Source organism: Panthera uncia, chromosome B1, assembly GCF_023721935.1.
Source record: "Panthera uncia isolate 11264 chromosome B1, Puncia_PCG_1.0, whole genome shotgun sequence".
Lineage (NCBI taxonomy): Eukaryota > Metazoa > Chordata > Mammalia > Carnivora > Felidae > Panthera > Panthera uncia.
In genome coordinates, this window is record NC_064811.1 from 77,023,508 (window position 1) to 77,048,743 (window position 25,236).

The 25,236-nt window shown below is 37.1% G+C and overlaps 1 protein-coding gene across 5 annotated transcripts in view; it reads left to right on the forward strand.

Moving 5' to 3' along the window:
* Positions 1-25,236, forward strand: part of PDLIM5 (PDZ and LIM domain 5) — a 218,408-nt gene that overhangs the window by 186,451 nt on the left and 6,721 nt on the right. For all 5 annotated transcript variants that reach the window (XM_049630885.1, XM_049630892.1, XM_049630886.1 and 2 more), the window contains 2 exons: positions 9,683-9,857; positions 24,057-24,237. In XM_049630885.1, the coding sequence (XP_049486842.1) occupies positions 9,683-9,857; positions 24,057-24,237 (356 nt within the window). The remainder of the gene's footprint in view (positions 1-9,682; positions 9,858-24,056; positions 24,238-25,236) is intronic.

Consider the following 25,236-nt stretch of genomic DNA (forward strand, 5'->3'; position numbering starts at 1 on the left):
TATAAATGAAATGTATCAGTTACAGACTGATAAATTGTTAACGTTTGGTTCTTTTTATTAAATTTTACTGTTTTTTAAAGTAATTGTTTCCTTAGCATCCTCTAAAGATGATTAATGCTATTTTTTTTCTAATTTCAGAAATCATTGTGAGCTCATGGGGTTAAACATATTTGAAGTATTGTAGTCCATGGTTATTATCTTTATTAATGCTCAAACTGTCTCATCTACTTCTCTGAAGTCCCTTTGATACCACTCTGGTAGTCTTTGATAGCTTCCTTCCTTGCTAATATGAGAAGATTTTCTAGACTTTCCTTGTTTATTTTCTGCCCCAGTTCTATAATTAGCAGTTTTTTTTTTTTTTAAGGAGTCTGGTTCCTTTTAGCGGGAAGATGATAATTTTGGTACTGGAGTCATTGATTCTCTAAACAAAGATATATTAAGCAATATGCCAGGGACTGTTGTAGATGCTAGAGGTGTTTCAGTGAATAAAATAGTGTCCCTGGCCTTAAGGTCTGAAGAGACAGAAAATAAGAAAACAATAAAAAGAATATAAAATATGTTAAATGGGGATGAACACTATGGAGAAAGATAAACCAGTTAGTGAGTATAGGGAATGCTGGATTGTGGGTAGCAGGTTGCCCCTTCATATAGGATAGTGAGAGAGAGCCACATTGATAAAATGGCCTTTGAGCAGAAAACCGGCAGGAAGTGAGGAGCAAGCCATGCAAACAGCTGGAAAATATTTCCAGAAGGAGAGAAGAGAAAGTACAAAGGCCCTGAATCAGAAGAATGCTGGCCATTTAGAGAAACCATAAGGAAGCCAGTGTGCCTTGTATGTAATGGGCAAAGGGAGAGTGGCAATTCAGAGAGGGAGCAGGAATCTGATTCTGTATGACCATTGATTAGAAGGGAGCTCAAATTGGAGGGTTTTGAGCAAAGGAGTAGCATGGTCTGGCTTAGTTTTTTTCTGGCCTCTGTATTGTTATCAAGAGTCGAAGCTACGTCTCTATAAGCAGTGACTACCGTTAAGCGAAGCAAGCGATGTTGGTGGCTTGGACCAAGGATATACTATGGAGGTGGTAAGAAATCATCAGGTTATGTTTTTCTCATACTTTCATGAGCAGTTCATCTCCTAACACCAAACTTGCTCTTCTAATGAATGGTATTTTCAGCAATTCAAAAGCACAACATCTAGTAAGAGTAACCTACCTTAGAAGACATTAAATACCTCTGTTGTTTATTTTTTGAGATTTTTTGAGTTTTTTTTTGTTTTTTGAGATATCATCCCCCTAGCCCCCACTGACTTGTGTTAAGTTTCCAAGTAAGGTTTGACATAATACAGTATTTTTTCACCGATTGCATGTCAGTAATGAGAATATTTTACTATTAGTTGAATAATTTGACTTGAACCAAAAGAGTCAACTGATGAATTTCATTCCTATTTGAGTACAGTCTGGCCAAGTGTTTAATGTATACATTATAATCTTCACTACTCTTTTTTAAAAATGGATTGGTGTAGGGACCCCTGGGTGGCTCAGCTCAGTTGAGCGTCGGACTTCGGCTCAGGTCATGATCTCGCAGTCCATGGGTTAGAGCTCCACATAGGGCTCGATGTTGTCAGTGCAGAGCCTGCTTCAGATCCTCTGTCCCCTTCTTGTCTCTGTACCTCCCCTACTTGTGCCCTCTGTCTCAAACATAAAAAAATAAAACATTAAAAAAATGTATTGGTTTAGAGTTAACAGCCTTTTTTGAGCAGGAGTAGAAAGCAAAAATATCAAATACCCCACTTTTTTATAGTTAGGTAACATCTGATTTCAGAGAATTCATACATTATACTACCATGGGTTCTTTTGCTCTTAATCTCCACTTTTTCTCCAAAAGCTATTTATATAAACAGGTGTCTTTTAGTGAGGTCAGCTATTTTTGAAGCACACAGTAAATAATTATAGTATAGTACAATACCATATACTATAGTATACTATAATATAGTATTTTATATTATATATTTATATAATTATTTTAATATTACATATAACCAACATTATGTATATTATATTATAATTATATAAGATTGCTTAAAACTTACGTTAACTAATTTGCTAAATAATACAAACCTGAATCACCTGCTTGGGAAATAATGTGATTAAGATCTTTCTAGAGTGGAGAATTTAAAAAAAATTTTAACGTTTAATTTTGAGAGAGGAAGAGCACGATTGGGGGAGGGGCAGAGAGAGAGGGAGACACAGAATCCAAAGCAGGCTCCAGGCTCTGAGCTGTCAGCACAGAGCCAGACACGGGGCTCGAACTCACCAACCGTGAGATCATGACCTGAAACTGAAGCCAGACACTTAACTGACTGAGCCACCCAGGCGCCCCTTGAGTGGAGAATTTTTACTTTATGTTTTCAAATGGTATATCACATGGGGCACCTGGGTGGCTCAGTCAGTTGAGCATCCGACTTCAGCTCAGGTCATGATCTGACAGTCTGTGAGTTCCAGCCCCGCGTTGGGCTCTGTGCTGACAGCTCAGAGCCTGGAGCCTGCTTCGGATTCTGTGTCTCCCTCTCTCTCTGCCCCTCCCCTGCTCACGCTCTGTCTCTCTCTCTCTGTCAAAAATAAATAAACATTTAAAAAACAAAATTCAAATGGTATATCACAAAGATTTCCCTAACAACAGGAGATAAGTGTCCTACCTAAATTAATGAATATTGTGTGGTTCCATTTTTTTAAAATTCTTTATCTGCAGTTTATAGTCTGCAGTCCAAAAGAGATGACTTTAAATTTCATGTTTAATAAGTCAGCGATCTGTTTGCTTTTTAAAAATGTATTGCCTCTTAGAATACTTCAATATATGACAAATATGACAAATATTTGAAAACACTAGCAATTCAGCAAATAGGTATGAATGTATGTTGTTCTAAACCTTCAGATGACTCATCAATAACCATTCTAAAGTTAATAAGATACACTGTTCGTTTGGAGAGTAGCTAGTGGCTTTAAATTTCTAGATGAGTTTTGTGGTGCTGAAATGTACTTTATATAAAAGAATAAAAATTAATTTTCCAACATGTCCCCAATGGGGTAGAGATTAGCCACAAAGAAGCCAAATTTTATGGAAGTTGCTCAAGATAAAAAGGAAAACTTGAGTCAAGAACTAACTTCTTTCTAATGTTCTCAGGATGACACTTTATTGACTCATTCATTATCCAGTTTAAGTCACTTAAATTTTTTGTGACTTAGATTCATAGATTATGAAATGGGGCTAATTTAATGGTCCTATTTAATAGCTCTATTAAAACTTAAAAGAAATAGTTGTTTTTATTACAAATAAGTAGATTGTCATCTTTAAACTACTATCTCTAAAGAGATGTATATTTTTTTCTACATAAACATGATTTTCATGACAGGTTCAATAAATGTGAAGTGTTTTGGCCTCTGTACCACCCATGGAAGATCGTTTTTCCCTGCATAGTAGTGCAGTTCTCTGCAGAATTATTAAGGAAACAAGGCTCATTTCATGGTGCCTTCCCTGTTGGAAGACCTCACCTTCTTACACCTCCCTCTCCCCATTAAGCCAAGTGAGCAGAGGCCAGGGGCTTGGCACTTGATGGCACAAAAGTTGCCCATTACTGTGCTAAAGTAGTGAGAAATTCAGTCTGAAGAAGTGAAACATCACTTTATTCATACGGGAAATAACTATGCCTTGGAAATGTTCGTGGCTTGGTAATTAACAGGGCTTGTGTAGCTTTGTGTGTGGGCCAGTGTGCTAGCAACACAGCAACAAAACGGAGGTGTGAGAATTTCTGTCTTATCCAAAGTGGTTAAAATGGGGCAGTAACAGAAAACAAGGCTTTTCTTCCCAAGCAAGGAACAGAAGTGAGCTTAGGGCTTATTACATGTGTTGAAGACACAGTCACATGTTTCATGTTTAAGAATAGCTTCTCATGTTAAATAAGCTAGTTTCCCATGTACCTTCTCCTTGAGGCATGGGCCAGGTGGATTATGTCCCATTTTACAATGACTGATGGATGGAGAATTACTACACTCTTTTATTGCTAAAAATGTCCCAATGACTCAGTACTTTAGGGCTTATGCATAGATAATGTGATAAAATAAAGGCATATGGTAGATGAAAGGGTTTCACTCTCTTAGAGGTCTGATTTTCAGATTTTTCAATTGGTAACTTTCCCATTGTTTGAAATCCTGACCCTAATCCGCATTTTAAAAATATCCGTCTCAATATTGCTCTTTAAAAAGGCAAAATGAAAGTTATTTGGAACCTTCCCTTTTTTCTTTTGCATGATTAAATGTTAATTTTTTTTTTTTTTTTTTTTTTTTTGCCTTCTCTTTGTGAGGCTGTTTTCTGATAGTGGGTAGAGAGAATTACAGTTTGTCCTCTTTGTTTAAAAGTTTATCATTACAGGGGGCCCCCTGGGTTGACTTTGCCTCAGGTCGTGATCTCGCAGTTCATGGGTTTGAGCCCCATGTGGAGCTCTGTGCTGACAGCTGGGAGCCTGGAGCCCGCTTCAGATTCTGTGTCTCCGTGTGTCTCTGTCCCTCCCCTGCTCGCACTCTGTCTCACTCTCTCTGTCTCTCTCCCAAAAATAAATAAACATTAAAAAAAAGTTTATCATTGCCTTAGGAAGGTTGTAAGGATATAAGATGTTGATAAACAAATTATGCAGGCAGGGGTGTTGTGGATGTTGAGAGGAGCAAGAAGGGTGCCTGGGTGGCTCAGTTGGTTAAGTGTCTGACTCTTGATTTTGGCTCAGGTCATGGTCTCATGGTTGTAGGTTCAAGCTCTGCATCAGGTTCTGCATTCAGGGTGGAGCTTGCTTGGGATTCTTTCTCACTCTCTCTCTCTCTCTCTGCCCCTCTTCTGCTCATACTCTCTCTGTCTCTCTCTCAAAAAAAAAAAAAAAAAAAAAGCAAGGACACTGCTAGCTGGGATCTTCAGGGCAGATGGGGTGGTGGCAGGGAGCTCAGGGAATGGAACTTCCATGAGCCTTGTAGAAGGAGAAAAGTATGAGTGGTACTGGAGAAAGGGACATTTCATTGGCTAATGGTCATAGAGGCAGGGCCTAACCTGACATGTTCAAGGGACAGTGAGTAAACTATAGCATAGTGGTTAAGAACACAGACTCTGGAGCCAAACCGCCTAGGTTCAGGATTGCCCTTTATTTGCTGTGTGGCCTTGGACCAGTTTCTTACCATTCTTTGCCTCAGAATAAAAAAAAAGTGGTGCTAATCTTGCCTGAATCATAGAGCTGTTATAAGGATTTGACAAGAGTGCCTTCAAATAGTGATGGCACAAGTTAAATATTAAGTAACTATAATAGAGTAGGGTGATGGCAGGGATGTGAGTGAGCATAAAAGACAAGGTCATAAAGAAGACCGGAGTGAGCTCCTTGAGGGACTGGACTGTCAAGACTGAATAAGCAAGAAACCATGATGAGAGTAGTGTATTTGGGAAAATAATCCAGCAGAAAAGGTTGGAAAGAAATTGGCAGCAGAGAGCATGGTTAGGAGACTTGCAGTTGTCCAGACTTGAGAGATTCAAGACCAGGACTCAAATGACAGATCATGGGTTGGATTAAAAAGAAGGGACAGACCTTGGAAACATTTACAGCAGAACAGTTGCTAGGGTCTGCGGACTGTCAGGCACATAGGAGACAGAGCGCCGTGCCTCACTAAGTGGCAGAATTCACACATACAGGAAGGAGTTCTGAGGTAATGTGTGCAAAAAGATGAAATCCATTTTTCATATCTTGAATTTAAAGACAAGAACAGGAATTGGCATTGAAAATGCTTATCTGTCGCTCTAAGAGAAATCAGGTCTGGATACAGAAATGGAAGACGCACAGAGGAGCAAGTTGTGCTGTGCAAGTAAATGCGGTAACAAGGAAGAAGAATGTTCACAGTAATATTCTTTCCCATTTCTATACGAGGAAGCGTGAATCTAAGGGAGTGAAAACATTTTCCTAGCCCAGTTGAGTCACTTGAAACAAGGGCAATGGTAAAGCTCACTGGTCTGTAAAATACCATTTCACGGCTCAAGTGCCAGGCAGAGAGCCCTGTAGATGTGCTATGTGTTTATAAAAGCTGGGTTTCTGAATCTGTAATTGCCCATCATTGCAAACAGGCTTTATTCTGGTAAGGGAGAGTTATTCTTTCAATTAGCCCAATTAATCTTACCAGTTAAAACCACAGCTGTAAAATGAATCCTGTCAATACACACACATGCAGTGAGTTTATATTATTATTTATTTATTATAAATAAGAGTCCTTTTAAATGTTTTTTGAATATATGTCTTTTCTACTACATCATAATTGCCTGTGGGTAAGGAGCAGCCCTCCTGTTGGTTTCAGGTTGTCACAGTTTTTACATTCGTTTATGTTTTTTAAATGTTTACTTATTTTGAGAGAGAGCATGTGTGCACGAGTCGGGGAGGGACAGAGAGAGGGAGACAGAGGATCCAAAGCAGGCTCTGCGTTAACAGCAGAGAGCCCAATGTGGGGCTTAAACTCATGAACCGTGAGATCATGACCTGAGCCAAAGTTGGACGCTCAACTGACCGAGCCACCCAGGCGCCCCATTCAGTTATGTATTGATTCCAGTTCATTCATTGATTCATTTGTTCATTTATTCCAGACACCGTATTAGCTCCTAGGCTGAGGAATAAGGCATAGTTCCTGCCCTCAGGGAGCTTGCTTTTTAGTTGGGGAGGAAGAGGCACAGATATATGAAGTAGAAACAGTAATAAAGTTATTCACAGAAAATTATGGGAATGTGAAAGAGAAACATTTAATCTGGATTATGTGGCATGGGCAGTGGGGAGAGGTACTTCAGGGAAGATTTTTAGAGCAGTTGACTTCTGGGTTGAATCTTAAATGCTATGTAGTGGTTACTAGGTAAATAGAGAGAAGGGGAGAGAAAGGACAGTGAAGACAGCCTGTGCATAGATGGACTGACAAGAAAACTTGGGGCATTGGGCATTGCTGCAGCATGAAGACTGAGGCAGAGGGTGGTGAGCAGTGAGACTGTGGGGCAGGCAGAGAGCACTTGGAGGGCCCTGAATGCAGTGCTTAGAAGCACGGACTACATTCAGTGGTCAGAGAAGAAGGAGATGCTTGAAGTAGTGTATCAGAGTTGTGACCTGATAAGATTTCAGTCCTTGGTGGCAGTTGGGAGGATGCATTGAAGGATAAGACATTTTGGCGACCAGCAAGGTGGGAGAGATTTAGGACCTAAACCAGGACAGTATTGTCGGAATGGGTGATGATGGGCAAAATCAAGAAGTACTTGTGATGTAAAATCAGCAGGACCCATTATTACGACAGATGAGAGAGAGGAAGGTCCCAGAATGGTTCTTAAGTAGCTACCTTATATGACTGGGTGACCGATTTTACAGTCTACTTAGAGAATACAGGAAGAGAGGTAATACATTGAGTTCATTTTTATTTTTATTATCTTGCAACACATTGGGATATTTAATGTGCCTCTGATGTACAAGGAGTTAAATCTATCTGAATATTAGCAGAGATGTCTAGATGAGTAGAACTACATTGCTGTCAATACTCAGCTTAACTGCATCTCCTCTTGGAAGCAGAGGCAACTCTGCTTTTCTTATAACACATTATATATATTTACTTATATGTTTATATTTGTATGTATTTATATATATAGGTATAACACACACACACACACACACATTTCTTAGAATCCCTTGTAATGAAAAGTAACTCCAGACTTAATAAAGCTAAATATACCAATTTTCTAGGTTATTCATTCCTGTCAAAACTAAGAAACAAAAAAACAAACAAACGATTAATGTGGCCTTTCAGACAGTAATAAAATTTTAAGACTCTTTTACTGTGTTGTAATCCTTGATTTTCTTTTCTGTTTATTTCTGTAGTCACAGTCCAGTGTTTGATACATAGTGTCTCCATAAATGTGAGTGAGTGAATAAGCAAATGAATAGGTTTTTTTTATATAATTCTGCTTTTGCTTTAATATTTAATACAGTATTACAGATGTGATTGAAGCCCCTTTGCAGTTTTACTCACTTCCTTTGTGTCTTTCCCAAAGCTAACCCGTTATCTTGAAATGTGTGTGTCTTCCTCCCTGAAAATAATTATTATTATTTTAAAAATTTTTATCAAGTATAGTTGACATACAATGTTATATTAGTTTCAGGTGTATAACATAGTGGTTTTTGACCATTCTATACATTATGCTATGCTTACCATAGTAAATGTAGTTACCGTCCGTTACCATACAATGTTATTACAATACTTTTAACTATATTCCCTATGCTGTATTTCTCATCCCCATGACTTTATTTTATAACTGGAAGTTTATATCTCTTAATCCCCTCCACTTATTTCTCCCATCCCCCCAACCTCCTGCCTTATTTGACTTAGCATAATACACTTTAGGTCCATCCGTGTGGTTGCAAATGGCAAGATTTAATTCCTTTTTATGGCTGAGTAATAATAGTCCGTTATATATCTTTACCACATCTTCCTTATCTGTTGATGGATACATATGTTGCTTCCATATTTTGACTGTTGTATATAATGCAACAGAAAACGTAGGGTTGCATATATATTTTTGAATTACTGTTTTTGTTTTCTTTGGGTTAATACCCCATAGTGGAATTACTGGATCATATGGTATTTCTGTTTTTAAAATAACTTTTTTAACATTTATTTATTTTCAAGAGACAGAGAAAGACAGAGTGCGAGTGGGGGAGGGGCAGAGAGAGAGGGAGATACAGAACCAGAAGCAGACTCCAGGCTCTGAGCTGTCAGCGCAGAGCCCGACATGGGGCTTGAACCCACCAACAGTGAGATCATGACCTGAGCTGAAGTTGGATGCTTAACTGACTGAGCCACCCAGGCACCCCTGGTATTTCTAATTTTTTGAGGTTATGTTGGCCTCATAGAATGAGTTGGAAAATGTTCCTTCCATTTCTATTTTTTGGGACAGTTTGAGAAAAATAGGAATTAACTTCTCCTTAAAGGTTTGGTTGATTTTCCCTGGGAAGCCATCTGGCCCTGGACTTGTTTCTTGGGAGATTTTTTACTGCAAATTCAATTTCTTTGCTGGTTATCAGTCTGTTCAAATGTCCTATTTCTTCCTATTTCAGTTTTGATAGTTTATGTTTCTAGGAATTTATCTATTTCTTCCAGGTTGCCCAGTTTGTTGGCATATAATTTTTCATAATATTCTCTTATAATTGTTTGCATTTCTGTGGTATTGATTATGATCTCTCCTCTCTCATTCATGATTTTTATTATTTGGGTCCTTTCTCTTTTTTTTGATAAGCATGGCTAGGGGGTTATCAGTTTTATGAATTCCTTCAAAGGACCAGCTCTGAGTTTTATTGATCTATTCTCATAGGTTTTTGTTTTGTTTTGTTTCTGTATCATTTATTTCTACTGTAATCTTTATTATTTCCTTTCTTCTGCTGGCTTTAGGGTTCCTTTGCTGTTCTTTTTCTAGCTCCTTTAGGTGTAAGGTTATGTTGTGTATTTGAGATTTTTCTTGCTTCTTGAGGTAGGCCTGTGTTGCTATATATGAATAGATGATTTTACAAAGTAATATTATTATTTGAATATTAGAAAATCTTTATATTTGGCTTATTCTCATTCTGATTCTTCTGTGTCTTAATTCCTAGCACTTTCCAGTGGAAGAATCTCAAACAGTGCAGCCTCATCAGGAGCAGTAGCACCAGCCAACTCAGCCAGGGGACAGCCCCAGTCACATGACCAAGGCACTTTAGTGCAAAGAGCTGAGCATATTCCTGCAGGGAAACGAACTCCAATGTGTGCCCACTGTAACCAGGTCATCAGGTGGGTTATTCGTTTTTGGAATTTTCTTGAAAGTACTTAATACCAATGTTAATTTTTTTTATTATTTTGAATGATTTCAGATTTTATTAGTGAAAATATTTTTGCTATATTTTTATGTAGTCACTGAAGTGATAAATAAAAATATATATTTCTTAGAATCTCTTGTAATGAAAAGTAATTCTGGACTCTGTAAATAAAGCTAAAAATACCGCTTTTCTCAGTTATTAATTCCTGTCAAAACTAAGAAAAAATAATGATTAATGTGGCCTTTCAGAGAGTAATAAAATTTTAAGACTCAAAGGGACCCTGAAGATTATTTCTCTGAACTTCATTCTTTTACAGATTGTAAAAGTGAGGACTTTTCATTTAGATGAAAAATAACTAGTGAAAAAGTAAAGAACTTTGAGCCCTAGAGAAAAAAAGATTGGATTTTTGAATACCTAAGTACTGAAAGATATAATTACCTTTGGATCTATTCATAAATGCTTTCAATTTTAGATTAGGTCATAACCTGCTTCTTTAAAATACTTTTGTATCCAAATCTGTTTTATTGTCTCTTAAATTCCATGAGGGAAAAAAGGCCCAGAGATCTTATGTGAGTGCACTATATTGCCACTTAGCCCCTGAGCATTTCTTAAGTGATTTCTAAAATGTTAGAAGGTGTAGATATGAATGTCGATGGCAGGGATCCCACCAGCAGGACCTTGTTGCTTCTGTGAGTCGCCTTGTTGGCAGTAATAAATAATAGGTTGAAATGACTCTTCAAGCTCACTCCTCATTTTTAATTTATCCTGTTTTGAAATAGTTGAAACAGTGGCTTGTCTAAAGTTGAATAACGTTAAGGCTTGCTTGCATTTTCCCCTACTCTATTATATAATTATTGCTATTTAAGAACCAAATATAAATATTCTTTTCATTGACCCACTATTAAATAATAAATATGTCAAGGACACAGTACACAGTACATGATTAAAAATAAAGTCGATTTTGGGGCGCCTGGGTGGCTCAGTCGGTTGGGCATCTGACTTAGGCTCAGGTCATGATCTCACAGTCCGTGAGTTCGAGCCCCGCGTTGGGCTCTGTGCTGACAGCTCAGAGCCTGGAGCCTGCTTCAGATTCTGTGTCTCCCTCTCTCTCTCTGACCCTCCCCGACTCGTGCTCTGTCTCTCTCTGTCTCAAAAATAAATAAATGTTTAAAAAAAAATTAAAAAAAAATAAAGTAGATTTTTCATCTTAAGTGTTCATTGTACGTTTCAAAAATAATAAAACAGAAAGCAAAAATAAAAGTTCGTACGTAATTCTACCTTCCAAGATAACCACTACTAGTATTTGAACTCTCATTTTTAAAACACACATCTGTAAGGACACTTGTGATTTTACAGAAATAGAATTATAATACAATATTTTGTAAGCTGTTTTTTTTTTTTTCACTTAAATGTGTTTTCCATCTTGAGTTCCTGTTTAATAAGAACGAGCCAGTAGCAGTGGGAGTAGTTATAATAGTTATGGGGAAAAGGAGGAAAAAACCAAAGTCTAGACAATAACCAACACACAGAAAGCATTTGTGGATATTTTACCTGAATAGATCATGCGTGACTCTAGACCCACTTGTTCAAGCCATAATATCAATTTGGGTAGAGTCAGTTTCCTAAAAGTAGTACTATAGGGTTAGTGCCTTAAAGAAATATCTAAATTAATAGATTCTAGCATGGTGCTGCTTTGTTCCAATAAATAAAACTATATTTTTAATTACCAACTGTATTTAGTTGTTATATTTTTAGGATTAATGTTAATCAAATAAAAAACAAGTTCTGACTTGTAACATTTGTTTTTAGAAGTTATGGTACTTTGGTTACCTAGAGTGGTGGTTAGGGATACTATATTCTGAATAAAAATACCCTTTATGGAGATTGGAGTCACTGCTATTTGTATGCTGTTGTAAGCAAGTAATTACTGGATGGGTTAACGAACTGTCAAACCCTATCAGTTGTTGATTCATATTGTCTGATTATGAAATTCTGTGACATCCTATAATCATAAGTACCAACATGTGAAAAAATTACTGTGGAGAAAATATGAACATCTAAATAGGAATTACATTCCCACCCCTCCCTACCTATCTTGGTTTCAGTTTTAACGCTAGGCCAGGATGTAATTTTAATACACAGTCTTTCTGCCATGTGAAATAAATATGTATTATATTAATAAGATGAATGGCCATTACTTATTGCTCCCTCATCTGTTAAATTTGTATTGCTCTGGATTATCCCAGCACTTTGTTATCAGTTAAGCATTAAAGCTTCATTTACTAGGGAAGTTAATAGGAACAGGGATTAATTCATGTCAAGATCACATGACGGTAATTAACATAAGCATATTTGCTTGGTGTTCAAATGCTAAAGTAGCTTGAATAGACTGTGGTCAGTTCAGAGACCTAGTCAAAGCATAATTCTTATTCTTGGCCTCAGTGTCAGTATCACTTACCAAAGCAAGGACACGTTAGATCAAGTGACATTCTCTTGAACACCTGTTTTAAAAACAAGCTGCAGTTGTAGGCTTGATACTTCAGTAGGGAATATTGTAACCTGCAAACTCTGGGAAGTTTAGGATTATTTTATAATTTATATCTTATTTTCCACAGAGTAATTTACATTATTTGTTTATAATTTGTATTGTTTTATTATGTATTTTCTTTTTTTTTTTTTTTAACGTTTATTTATTTTTGAGACAGAGAGAGACACAGCATGAACGGGGGAGGGTCAGAGAGAGGGAGACACAGAATCTGAAACAGGCTCCAGGCTCTGAGCTGTCAGCACAGAGCCCGACGTGGGGCTCGAACTCACGGACTGCGAGATCATGACTTGAGCCGAAGTCGGCCGCTTAACCAACTGAGCCACCCAGGCGCCCCTCTTATGTATTTTCTAATTCCCGCATTTTCAAAAAGTATTTAAATAAAAGCAAACTAAGGCAAATTTTGTTTTATTTTAATTTCTTTAGCAAAGTTGATGGCCTCAGAAAACTTAATTATTGAATGTTAGCATTGAGCCTGTTATCTCTTATAGAACATATTTATCCAAAATCTCCATAAAATATTTTATTTGGATGTAATTTAATGCCTGACATTTTTTTGGTTTGTTTGAACCTTGAAAAGAGTTATGAATGTTGCACCTAAATAGACATTACTTTGATTAGTTAGTGGCCTTTTATAGATGGATAAGAAATTCTTTTGATGCTTTGATTAAGTTTGTTATGGAACGTGGGCACCTGGGTGGCTGTCAGTTGAGTGTCTGACTTCAGCTCAGGTCATGATCTTGCGGTTCGTGAGTTTGAGCCCGTCATCGGGCTCTGTGCTGACATCGCAGAGCCTGGAGCCTGCTTCCGATTCTGTGTCTCCCTCTCTCTCTGCCCCTCCCCGCTCGTGCTCTCGCGCACGCTCTCTCTGTCTCTCTCTGTCTCTCTCTGTCTCTCTCTCTGTCTCTCTCTCAAAAATAAATAAACATTAAATTAAAAAAGAGAAGTTTGCTATGGAACATTTCCAATCCATTTATGATAGAAGTACCATTTCTTTGATTCTTACACTTAAGACTTGATTGACAGTTGAGTGCTGGTATAATAGGGAAGCAGAAAATCAGGTTAATGTAGCCAAAACCACATTTTATTTTTCCTAATAGGATAGGTTTATGAAAAGTCTAGCTTATTTCTTTACTGATCTACCCAGTGGCATTAAAATCTGTTCACCGCTTGTATTACATACAGGGAGTTAACTGAACCATTCACTTTAAGCTTAGTATCTTTGTGAAAGAATACAGGATTTATAGGGCTTGAATTTCTTCCTAGCTGTGGAATGCTTAAAAGAAATAGCCACAGTGCTATTGTTCTGTGTTTGCCTGCGGCACAGCACCAGAACAATCACATTCTGGCAACCCATTGTTTATTCCAGTGAGAGAGAGGACTTTAACATTTGTTTCTTGCTCAGTGATTTTCAAACTTTCCTCATGCTGAGCCATCTCAGCTACCCCAGGGAGAGGTTTTTGCTTGTTTCACCAAGCATTTCAGTTTCTCAGCATTCCCTTATTAATAGATTTTATTTATTCTCCCTTTCTGTTAAAACTTCACTTGAAAATAAAAAAGTTTGGTGTAATATGTTAGCTCTTGAGTTTAAGGGAACAACCAAAGACATTAGGCCATATGAGCAAGACATATAGACCAAGATTTCAAATTTATTGTAGTGGAAAGTTTGAAAAAACACAAATGTTCAGCATCTAATATTATGGTGCCATTAAGATCCTCTTTTTGGATAATAATAATAATAATTGTTTAATGTGTTCTTGGCATATGTCAAATGTTGTGCTAAGAATTTTACCTGAATTCTCATTCTTTATAAACTTGCGAGACAATTAGTAAAATTGCCTCAGTTCATAGATGAGAAAACCTAGACACAGAGAAGATACATATTTGCCTGAAGTCACACAGATAGTAAGTAAATGGTAGAATCTGAATTTGAGCCCGGATCTAACTTTAAATTTTATTCATGTTTTAACTACTACTTAGGAAAATGTTTAGGTGCACCTGGGTGGCTCAGTTGGTTAGGCGTCCAGTTCTTGATTTTGGCTCAGGTCATGATCTCATGGTTGTGGGATCGAAGCCCCGCATGGGGCTTCGTGTTGTGTGGAGCCTGCTTATGAGTCTCTCTCTCCCTGTCTCCTTGTCCCTGTCCTGCTCGTGCATGCACATGTGTTCTCTCAAAATAAATACATAAACATTAAAAAAATGCAGTAAAGAAAGGAAAATGTTTATAGTATCATATTAAGATTAAAACATAAATCTATTTTTGATTTTAAGTATGATGCTAATTTTGTGTAAAGAAAATATACATCAAGATATATTAATATATATAAATGTATAACTATTATGAATATATACATAGTAATCTTTGTTACTGTATTTAATCAGGAGAAAAACATCTTAAGCAGACCTGCAATAACTTGACTGCTTTTCTTCATAATGTGTTAGTATATGAGTGAGAAAGAAGGGAGTAAATAATAGATTGAATAATTAGAAGTTCCTACCTCCCCACCAAAATGACTTTGTACTATATACATGCATTCTTAGACTCCTATAGATGACCCAGGGTTCACTTTTCCAGTTTCTCATCTAATGTAGAAATGTAGTCATTCAATAAGCAACACTCATTAAATATTTTGTGTGCTACCCCATTTAGGCACCAGTGATACAGAAATCAAAGACATATTCCCTTCCCTTAAGGAAGTGACTATTACATACTGAATTGTGCCCCCCTAAATTCATATGTTGAAGCCCTAACCTCCAGTACCTCAGAATGTGCCTATATTTGAAGATAAGGTCTTTAAAGAGGTAAAATGAGGTCATTAGGGTGGGCCCTAATCCATTATGATTGGGGTTCTTGTAAGGAGATTTGGACATACATGGAAGGAAGACCATGTGAAGATGGCCATCCATAAGCCAAAGAGAGAGGCCTTAGAAGAGAGTAACCCAGCCAACATCTTGATTATGTATCTAACATTAGTTAGATCTGGACTCAAATTTAGGTTTTACCATTTATTATCTATGTGACTTCCAACCTCCCAAATTGTGAAAAAATAAATTCCTGCTGTTTAAGTCACCCAATCTGTGGTACTGGGTTAAGGCAGCCCTAGCAAAATAATCCAGTTATACTTTAGTAAAAAATACAAACCAGCATATCAACAACCATATCAGTTGTTGGTAAGTTTAATAGAGATACATCCAGAATCCTACTTGTGCAAAAGAAGTGAGAATTCTCTAGTTTCAACAAACCAATTTCTTTTATTTGAAAGGAATGGCAAACAATAAGGCTCAATAGCCTACTTATAAAATCAGTAGTTTTATACAACAAATATCCACTGAAAACTTTCAAAGTGTTGGCTGTTGTTAGAGTGGTAATCATATTACAATGTATAAACATGCCAAACCAAAACACTGTACATCATAAACTTACACATTGTATGCAATTATATCTTAATTTTAAAAAATAAATAAGTTAAAAAGAAAACATGCGCTAGTTGCCATACTGGCACTATAGTATATAAAGATTAAGAGACACTTCCTGTTTTGATACATTTTATCATCTGATAGAGAAGCCAAAACCCTGGCACAGATAACCATAATGTAATAATGTAAGCATTAGGAGAGGTACATCGTACCCTTATAGTAATACAAGAAATATATATGTACTGCCCTAATATCCATAGTAAGGAGTTCTGAATCATAGTACTTAGGAAAATCGTGAGATATCCAAAGGTTCTAAATTGTCACAGTTGTAAAATTGAAAATTAATCTTGCCTCATGAAAATATATTAATAATGGAAATCCATGTTGGCGATTTCATTATCTGTGTGATCCTTCTAATATTGAGGTCTGTCAATTCTCTGACATCTTATACTTCAGTGATTCCTCTAGTTAACTTCAGCCACCAGTTTTCAGTCATATCCTCTACCATTAACTACATTTCCTCCATAATCTCATTTCTAAGCACCTCATTCAAGAACAGCAGCCTATATTTCCACTCTCCCCCGTTACCTCAATTCTAGCAATCCTTTGACCACTCCCTGCCTCCCAGCAACTTCTGATCCATTGTTTCAAATACCTTCTCACTGTTCCCTTGGGTCCCAATATCCTCACTGCCCTTCTTATCCAGTCTGAATTCTTTAGGCACTCATTAGTCAGTATCCCTTGCATACATCCTCAGTTCCTTTGCCCATCTCTCACTTCATCATATTCACTTAACTGAAACCACTAGGCTGGAAAAACCAAGTCTTGGTTTACTCTTTGCCCACACTTGAAGGTGGATGTGGCTGGAAGGAAACCCATTCTAACCATACTAACCAGTGACACTTTAAATTCATGGCTATTAATCTCAGGTGTGGGTTTTGTTTTTGTTTTTTTTTAATTTTTTAAAAATTTTATTTTAGAGAGCATGGGGCGGGGGGGGGGGGGGAGAGAGAGAGAGAGAGAGAGAGAGAGAGAGAGAGAGAGAATGAGAATGAGAATGAGAATGAATCTCAAGCAGGCTCCATGCTCAGAGTAGAGCTCCATGAGGGGCTTGATCCTGCCACCCTGGGATCATGACCTGAGCCAAAATCAAGAGTTGGATGCTCAACTGACTCAGCCATCTAGGTGTCACTCAGATATGTTCTTAATAGTGACAAAAATCTGCTGTATGTCTCTAGTATGTTTACTTTTCCATCTCCCAGAAAGCCAGTTTTATGTTTTCTTTTTTCTCCTTAGACCTGTAATAACTTATTTCCCATTTTCACTGTCAGCTGATGAGCTTAATTCCTCTTTCCCTCTTTTATATAGGAAAGGCAACAGAGATGTAGGACTATCTAGGAAAAAAAAAATAACAAAATGGTGCTCGTATTCCTAACTTACCAGAAATTACACATTAAATGTAAATAGACTAAGCACTCTAATTAAAAGAATTATAGAATAGATAAAATCATGGTCTGGTTACATGCTGCCTATAACAGACACGCTTCGCGCTAAAAGATACCAAGAGATTGAAAATAAAAGTGTACAAGTGTACAAAAAAGATACATCATGCAAACTTTATAACCAAAAGATGGCTGGAGTGACATTATATACTAATATTAAATAAAACAGCCATTAAGAAAAAAGGTGTTGAAAGAGAAAAGAAGGACATTTTATAATGATAAAAAATTAAATCCATCAAGAAGATACAACAATTAATATATTCACCTAATAACAGAGCCCAAAAATACATGAAACAAAAACTGGCAGAATAGATGAGAGCAATATAGACAATTCAACAATAATTGTAAACTTCAGTACCCTAGTTTCAATAATGGGTATAACACTGCACAGAAAGTTGACAATAAGCCTTGGACAACACTGTGACTAAACTTAACAGACATCTATAGAACATCCTGTCTAATAACAGGAGAGTACAAATTCTGAAGCGCACATGGAACGTTCTCCAGGATAGACCACATGTGTTAAACCATAAAACAAGTTTCAATACATGTAAAAGGACTGATGGTCATACAAAGTATGTTGTCTGAGCAGAATGGAGTGAAATGAGAAATACCTAACCAACAATTTTGGGAAATTCACAAATATGTGGAAATTAACACACTCCTAAACAATCTCTGATGAACTCCATGTCAACTTATTAGGGAACTCACATGACATCTGCATAATCCTCTTCGCCAGGTAAAATAAACTAGTCACAGGAGTGATGTTCCATCATATTCGCAGGTTCCACCCACACTCTAGACCAGGGGATCATACAGGCCATGTACACCAGAAGACTGGTGTCTTGGGGGCCATATTGGAATACTGCCTACCATGCTCTCTCTCCCAGTTTTGCTCTTCTTAGTGGTAGCTCTGTTTGCTCAGTTGCCCAGATCTCACGTGATCTATCAGCACATCCTTTTAACTCTTAACTTTTAAATAGACCCAGAATCTGAACCTTTCTCACTGTTTGTACTACTACTAATACCCTGATCCAAGCCATGGTTATTTCTCACCTGGGATAATGAAGTTGTTTTCCAACTAGTATCTTTCTGCTTTTGCCCTTGCCCTTTACCTGTCTGTTCTCAACACAGTAGCTAGAGTAATCCTGATAAAACATAAATCAGATCATGTCACTCTTTTGCTGGAAACCCCATAATGGTTGGTAGAAGCCAGAATCCTTACAGTGGCCTAAAGGCCCTACACAGTCACTTCCATCCCACCGCCACCTCATTATCTCTCTGTCCTTATTACTTGACAATTTCCCCCTTGTTTCCTCTACTGCAGGCACATTGGCCTTCTTGCTGTTTCTCAGACTCCCCAGGCCTCTTCATCAGGCCCATGCACTTGGTGTTACCTTTGCCTGGATTCTCTTTCCCTGGATATTTGCATGGCTCACCTTTGCCTCCGTCAGATCTTTACTAAAACAGGTGTCCCTGGCCACCTGTTTAATCCCCCCCCCCCAATATATACAGTCTCCCTATCTTCCCTCCCTGCTTCATTGTCCTCCTCTTGTTAAAATCTAACTTTTTTTTTTAACATTATTTGGTTTTTTGTCCCCATGCTAGAAAGTAAGTTCCGTGTGAGCAGGGCATTTCCTGGCTTTGTTTCCTGCCATATTTTCTGCTGTTCAGTTAATGACTGAACTTTTAAAAAGTATTTGGAGGAATGTATGATAACAGTTTCTCCAAGTTGAATTTATACCTCACTTGTCTTAATATATAGAATCACATTTTCCTGCTTCATGGATTTTATAATAACCAATATAAATAATTGAGTATAATTGTCTCCAATAGACTTAAAGAATTATCAGTTAATATTACCTTTTTTAGAACTTGTCCTTTTTATTCACTGTTATGTTCAGGCTCATTTTACCTGTGCATATATTTTTGGGCAGTGAGTCATTTATGTCTTTAAAATAAAAAGCTACAGTTGGCCTCACAACCTTTTAAAAGCAGTATTTTAATGGGCTTACAAATTAAAGATGATACTCAGTAAAAATAGAAATATATTATTTAATGCTCCAAATTGGAAAGTTTGGGCACAGTTTACTGGAAATGCCACACTTCTAATTTTAGGAAGGATTGTTACTATTGCTAATTGTGAGTATTGTAAGTATTGAAAGGGAGTGTGTTTCACTGTCATGTTTGAGTGTATTTCATTCTCTTTTACTCTCCCTGCATATGTCTTTGTATTTGTGAATGTGTGTGTGTGGTTTTTTCCAGTGATCTTTTCTGTTTCAGAAAACTCTTCCTATGGTTCCATTGTTCTTGGACTCCTTGCTCATGCCAAGCCCTTTCCAAAATTTGACCATATTAATAATATAAAATTGGTGTATACATTTTTATTATATCTAATTAAGTAGAATATCAGATGCCATTTTTGTCTTTGAGCACAAGTTGTTTTTTCATGTGGCTTTGTTTTTACCTTTTGTTGACTAACTTCTTTTGATTTTCTTAGCTTTTTTTAATTTTTAACTTCTATTGATGCAGTAACTTTGGGTCAAATATAATTTCTAATCTCCAGTAGCCTTAGAATGCCAGCTTTACAGTTATCATCCACATGATCTTAGGAATGTTAGGTAGCTTCTGATATTTTCTTCATCTATTTATAGAGCTAATTTCTATCACTGAGAGTTATTGTTCAAGTTAAATTACAAAGGGAGGCAAGAAGGGAGCATTTGATTTTGAAGCTGAATCCCTGTTAGGTTATGCCTGTTGAAATTTGCAACCCCTTTCACCTTCTCACCGTGTAAGCTTTTCTTTTCCTGTTCCTTTTGACATCTTTCCCCACCTTCCTTTCTCTCTCTCTCTCTCTCTCTCTCTCTCTCTCTCTCTCTTTTCTTTTTGGTATAAGTCTCAGAAGATCAAGAGGCTAAAAAGTTTCATGAGCTAGGTTAACTCTTTGTCAGCCAGTCAGTCCTTTAACTCTTTCCTGTCTCTTCCTTTGTCACTCAAGGAGTACTTGGGAAAGACAGTGGCGTGGAGGACTGGAAGAGAGGTAGCTGCATACTTAATTCCACTTTGCTGTTACCCAAGCCTGTCTGTCCAGGTCACAGATGGAAACCCAATCTACCTGGAACAAGAAGAACTTCTTCAGTGTTAATCCTGTGTTAATGAATTTGTTAAATTAGTCTCTGCCAACACAGAAAAGAGTACTTTGTTATATATATAAGAGATTTTATTGTTTCATCTATACATAACTTCAAGGACATGATGGGAAAGGTGCTCTTTCAGCTGGGCCAGGGAATACCCGGTTGGGGCAGTACCACACTGAGCATGTTTAAGAAAGGAGCTCTGGCAGGAACAAAAGTTATATTCGGCTCAGTTTTTAAAGGTGCAGAGAGTGTTTCTTTACTGTTGTTAAGACATTTCACTATTTAGATTTGATAAGAAAGTAAGGAGGTATCTTAAACTTATTCTTTCAATCAATGATAGTTTTTTTTTTTAATTTTTTTAATGTTTATTTTTGAGAAGAGAGAGAGAGAACAGGGAAGGGGCAGAGAGAGAGGGAGACACAGAATCCAAAGCAAGCACAGAGCCCGACGCAGGGCTCCAACTCACAAGCCATGAAATCACGACCTGAGCCAAAGTCGGACGTTCAGCTGACTGAGCCACCCAGGTGTCCCTCAACTGATGATAGTTTTAATTAATTTAATTAATTTATTTGTACTAGGCACTATTCTATAAACCTTTTAAAAACATTTTTAAGAATACATGAAATACAAGAAAATCTTCTAAATTATAAAAGGAAGCAAAAGAATAATGAAAATCATGAATGGGACCATTAAAAATGAAGACTGGTCAAAAATGTGCTCATTCAGACTTGGCAAAACCTATAATAATGACCTTACATACTTGCCTAGGGTTTGACTAAATTTGGCTTTAAGCCTTCTAGTGGTCAACAAAGAAAGTTAATTTTTAAATTTACTGTACGATGAGTAAAAACCCTATTTCTCAGAAGAAGCAAAACTGTTCTTACTACACAAACCTGAAGGACTTTCTCCAGAGAGTCCACATGAAAATGACCCTGTATGATCTCTAACAGATAACACTCTCAATAGCAACTTAGAGGAGGAGCAAGGGTGACTGTCACAAGGCTGTTTCCTAGGACAAGTGTCAGTGTAGACTGATGGTGTCAGGCTGAGCACCGGTCATTAAAGGAATCATTCTGTGGAATGGATCAGGTCCAATATGCCATGAATCGCAGAACGTCCTTCTCTGCTGGTCTGACTTGGTTTCAACACATATTTTAGGAAATCTAAAAATGGAGTGTGTATTCCTCAATCAGTTGTTCTTTTCTCAGATGAATTTTGTTAAATATTTTCTGGCACTGACAGCCATGTTTGTGGAGAAAAGCTCTCAAGTGCATCCATACGGAATGTGGAGTTTGATTAGATTGACTTTTGCAAACTGGAAAGCTGAATACAGATACAGGCCTTCAGGGGCCATCCAGCCTATGGAGGAGCTGGAAGATGTGCCCTCATAAAAAAAATTCAGTCTAACAAATTCTTTGAAATCTGCCTTTAGTGTCCAAGCAAATGTTAGCACAGTTCTACCAGACTCTATGTTATGGTCACAGTAAATTGAACCTGGCAGCCTTTTCAAGCTTGTATAACCAGATACCCACTTGGTGGAAAAGCTCAGTGGACTCATGAAACTTTGTCTAGCTTTGAGCATTGTGACTCCTTGGTTTATCTTTGAATATATACTGAGAAAATGAGAAGAAGGAGCTTGTTGAGTAGAACTGTTATTTATTATCCAATTAAAAATTGAGGGACAACCTACCCAAAGTAACATATTTGGTTACAGAATAAGTGATCTATAGCCCTTTCTTTCTCTGGCAGGAATTAGTTAACAAAGACACTCCTTGTTAGTGATAACAAAACTATGGTGCCCTAAAGCTTAAAAACATAATAATAAAGTATTTGTCTCAAATGCTCAGGAGAACTGCATGCACCAGCTGATAAAAGTGGCATCATGTTATTAATAAAAAACAAGTTAACAAAAAATGAGGCTACAAAATACCCTCTTATACCTCAAAGAACACATTTTTATCATTCATCAAGAACTTTTTTACTTTTTTGACTCTTGGAGGATTAGGTGCTGGTTCTGAGTAAACATCACTGTATTTGCAAAGAATTTCCCAGTGGGAAATAGTTACTGAATACTGAGGTTTACGTTATCATTAAAGGCTAAAAAATGCTTCGATTTTGTGATGCTCATTACTATGACTTTTCCTATAATCTGCCTAGAAGTCAGGTATCCGTGCTCACTGACAATTAACTGTGTGTCACTCAGTGATGATAATTGATGGTAATGAGATGAAAAGCAGAACATTCAGTTGACTATACCAGTTTGCTACAAATCAGGAAATTCAGCTTCTGGCCTTCACTCAGTCAGTCATTTTATGATATTTGTCAATCTTTTGAACATTCTGTATCTCAGCTTCTCCATCTGTTAAACTGAGTTTGTAATAACTGCCCTGGTCTATCTCACAGGAATGTTGTATGGACAAATTGGATAAGTGTAAAAGTGCCTTGGAGGTAAAGCCACTCTGTGAATAAAAATTAGTGGGATGGAGCTACTGAAAAGTACGTTGCAGAGGCTAGAATGGTTCATCTCTGCAGGCTTCATGACTAGATAAGGGTTCATAATGGATTCCTGTCAAGGAAACCAAACCCGCCTTATCAGTTCATGACTATATAGTATTTAATGGAAAAAAATCTCTTTACAAACATTTGTTACCTTGAAACAAATGTGCATTAAAAATCAGTCATGTTTTAATTAAATAAAACCTTTCTAAGTAGCTTCAAAACAGTCTCTAATATCCAGTTGACAGTTTCCATAGTCTATTTGGAGGGGTCATAAACATTTGATATGTTTAATAGAGTTGAGAAATAAGTATATGAAACAATGTGCGGGGAAGAGAAATTGACTGCAGTGTTTTCTCAGGTAATAATTATTACTGTTTTTAAGACTCCTGACATTACCAAATTGAGATTTCTCTTTTGTCTATTTTATAGAAATGTCAACTTCTCATCTCTGTCTAAACCATGTATTTTTTTTCCTGGTTATTTCATTTTATGTCAGAGTTAACATCCTCATTCTCATTCATTATCATGATGCAGACAGACCCACTCATTGCAACTCAAAAAACATAACCACTGTGGTGCCTGGGTGGCTCAGCCGGTTGAGCGTCCGGCTTCAGCTCAGGTCATGATCTCACGGTCCGTGAGTTCAGGCCCGAGTCGGGCTCTGTGCTGACAGCTCAGAGCCTGGAGCCTGCTTCAGATTCTGTGTCTCCCTCTCTCTCTGACCCTCCCCCATTCATGCTCTGTCTCTCTCTGTCTCAAGAATAAATAAACATTAAAAAAATTAAAAAAAAAAAAAAAACATAACCACCAAATCTGTTGAAGATGAAAAAAAGTGGGGGAAATGGCCTTTCTTGAAGGAATCCCTTAAGTGCTTTTTACTCCTCCCCTTTATTCTCTTCACATAAATGCGCAGAGAGTTCCTATGTAAATTTACTGCGCCTATGTTTTCAGCCCTTGAGAAGGATAATTGAGCAAGTATTTAATTGTTTGGACATTGCATAAAAGAGGTTCTGTCCAAGCTAACTTTAGAAACTTTTATTCCCAAGCCAACTCGATCTCTTTTCTTCTGGCAGGGGACCATTCCTAGTGGCACTGGGGAAATCTTGGCACCCAGAAGAGTTTAACTGTGCTCACTGCAAAAATACAATGGCCTACATTGGATTTGTGGAGGAAAAGGGATCCCTGTATTGTGAGCTGTGCTATGAGAAATTCTTCGCTCCTGAATGTGGTCGATGTCAAAGGAAGATCCTTGGAGTAAGTATCAGAAACCTGTTTATTCTGAATGAGCTTTAAAGCACAATAATTTTTTTGTTTTGAAACCCTTACATCAGTTTTCCTTTTTATTTTCTTCTTGCTTGATCCCCTCTCTGTTTTCATCACTGTTTATTATTGTAAAGCAAAACTAAATAGACCTCTGTAGAAGTATATCGGACTCGTGGGGTTAAGTTGTCTTTGGGTTTGTCTTACTGAGTGTTCGCTTGTCTGGGGAAAGTCTAGCCACTGTGGGGAAAAAAATAATTTACTGTGGGTGTGCTACCTCAACAGGACCCTGTTTGCTCAGGAATGAAGAGGTCGCACAGGACCACACACATCAGAGTTCTCAGAACTGACACCTTCACTGTTTTAAATTAAATTCCATAGCTTTTATAAGACCAGCATTTCCCCATTTGTCAGGGTTCAAGCACAGGGCACAGATCTCATGAAATATATAAGACATGAAGCTTATAAATGATATATTTTTCTTAAATGCATATAATGTTTAAAAATATAACCTATTTTATGAGAGTAGACATGTAATAGAAAAATAATCTAACCACCTTTTTTTTTTTTCCCCCTTTTCGAAAAGGAAGTAATGTAGGAGTCAGATACATAATGAATAATGATGAATGAATGAATTTCCTGCTCTGGAATACTCAGTTTGCAATTTGCAAAGAAAGGGTCAGTCATTTCCTGTGGGTGACCAGGAGTTGGAATTTTATTTTAGAAGTGGCCAAGGTGCCTGGTCCCATACGAAACTCCTAAAACTAATACAGAAGATGGAGATGGCATTGCTGAATTCTGCCATTCTCTCTATAAAAATGTAATAATGAAAGTTTAATTTGTGTCAGTTGAGAGAAAAGTTAGTATAAATTATTGAGTAGTTTTAATTTCATGTTACATCTTTAAGTGGGTCTAAAACTTTGAGGACACTTAAATTATAAATATTCTTCATGGAATATTTCTGTATTATTAATTTGTACAACATGTTGGGAA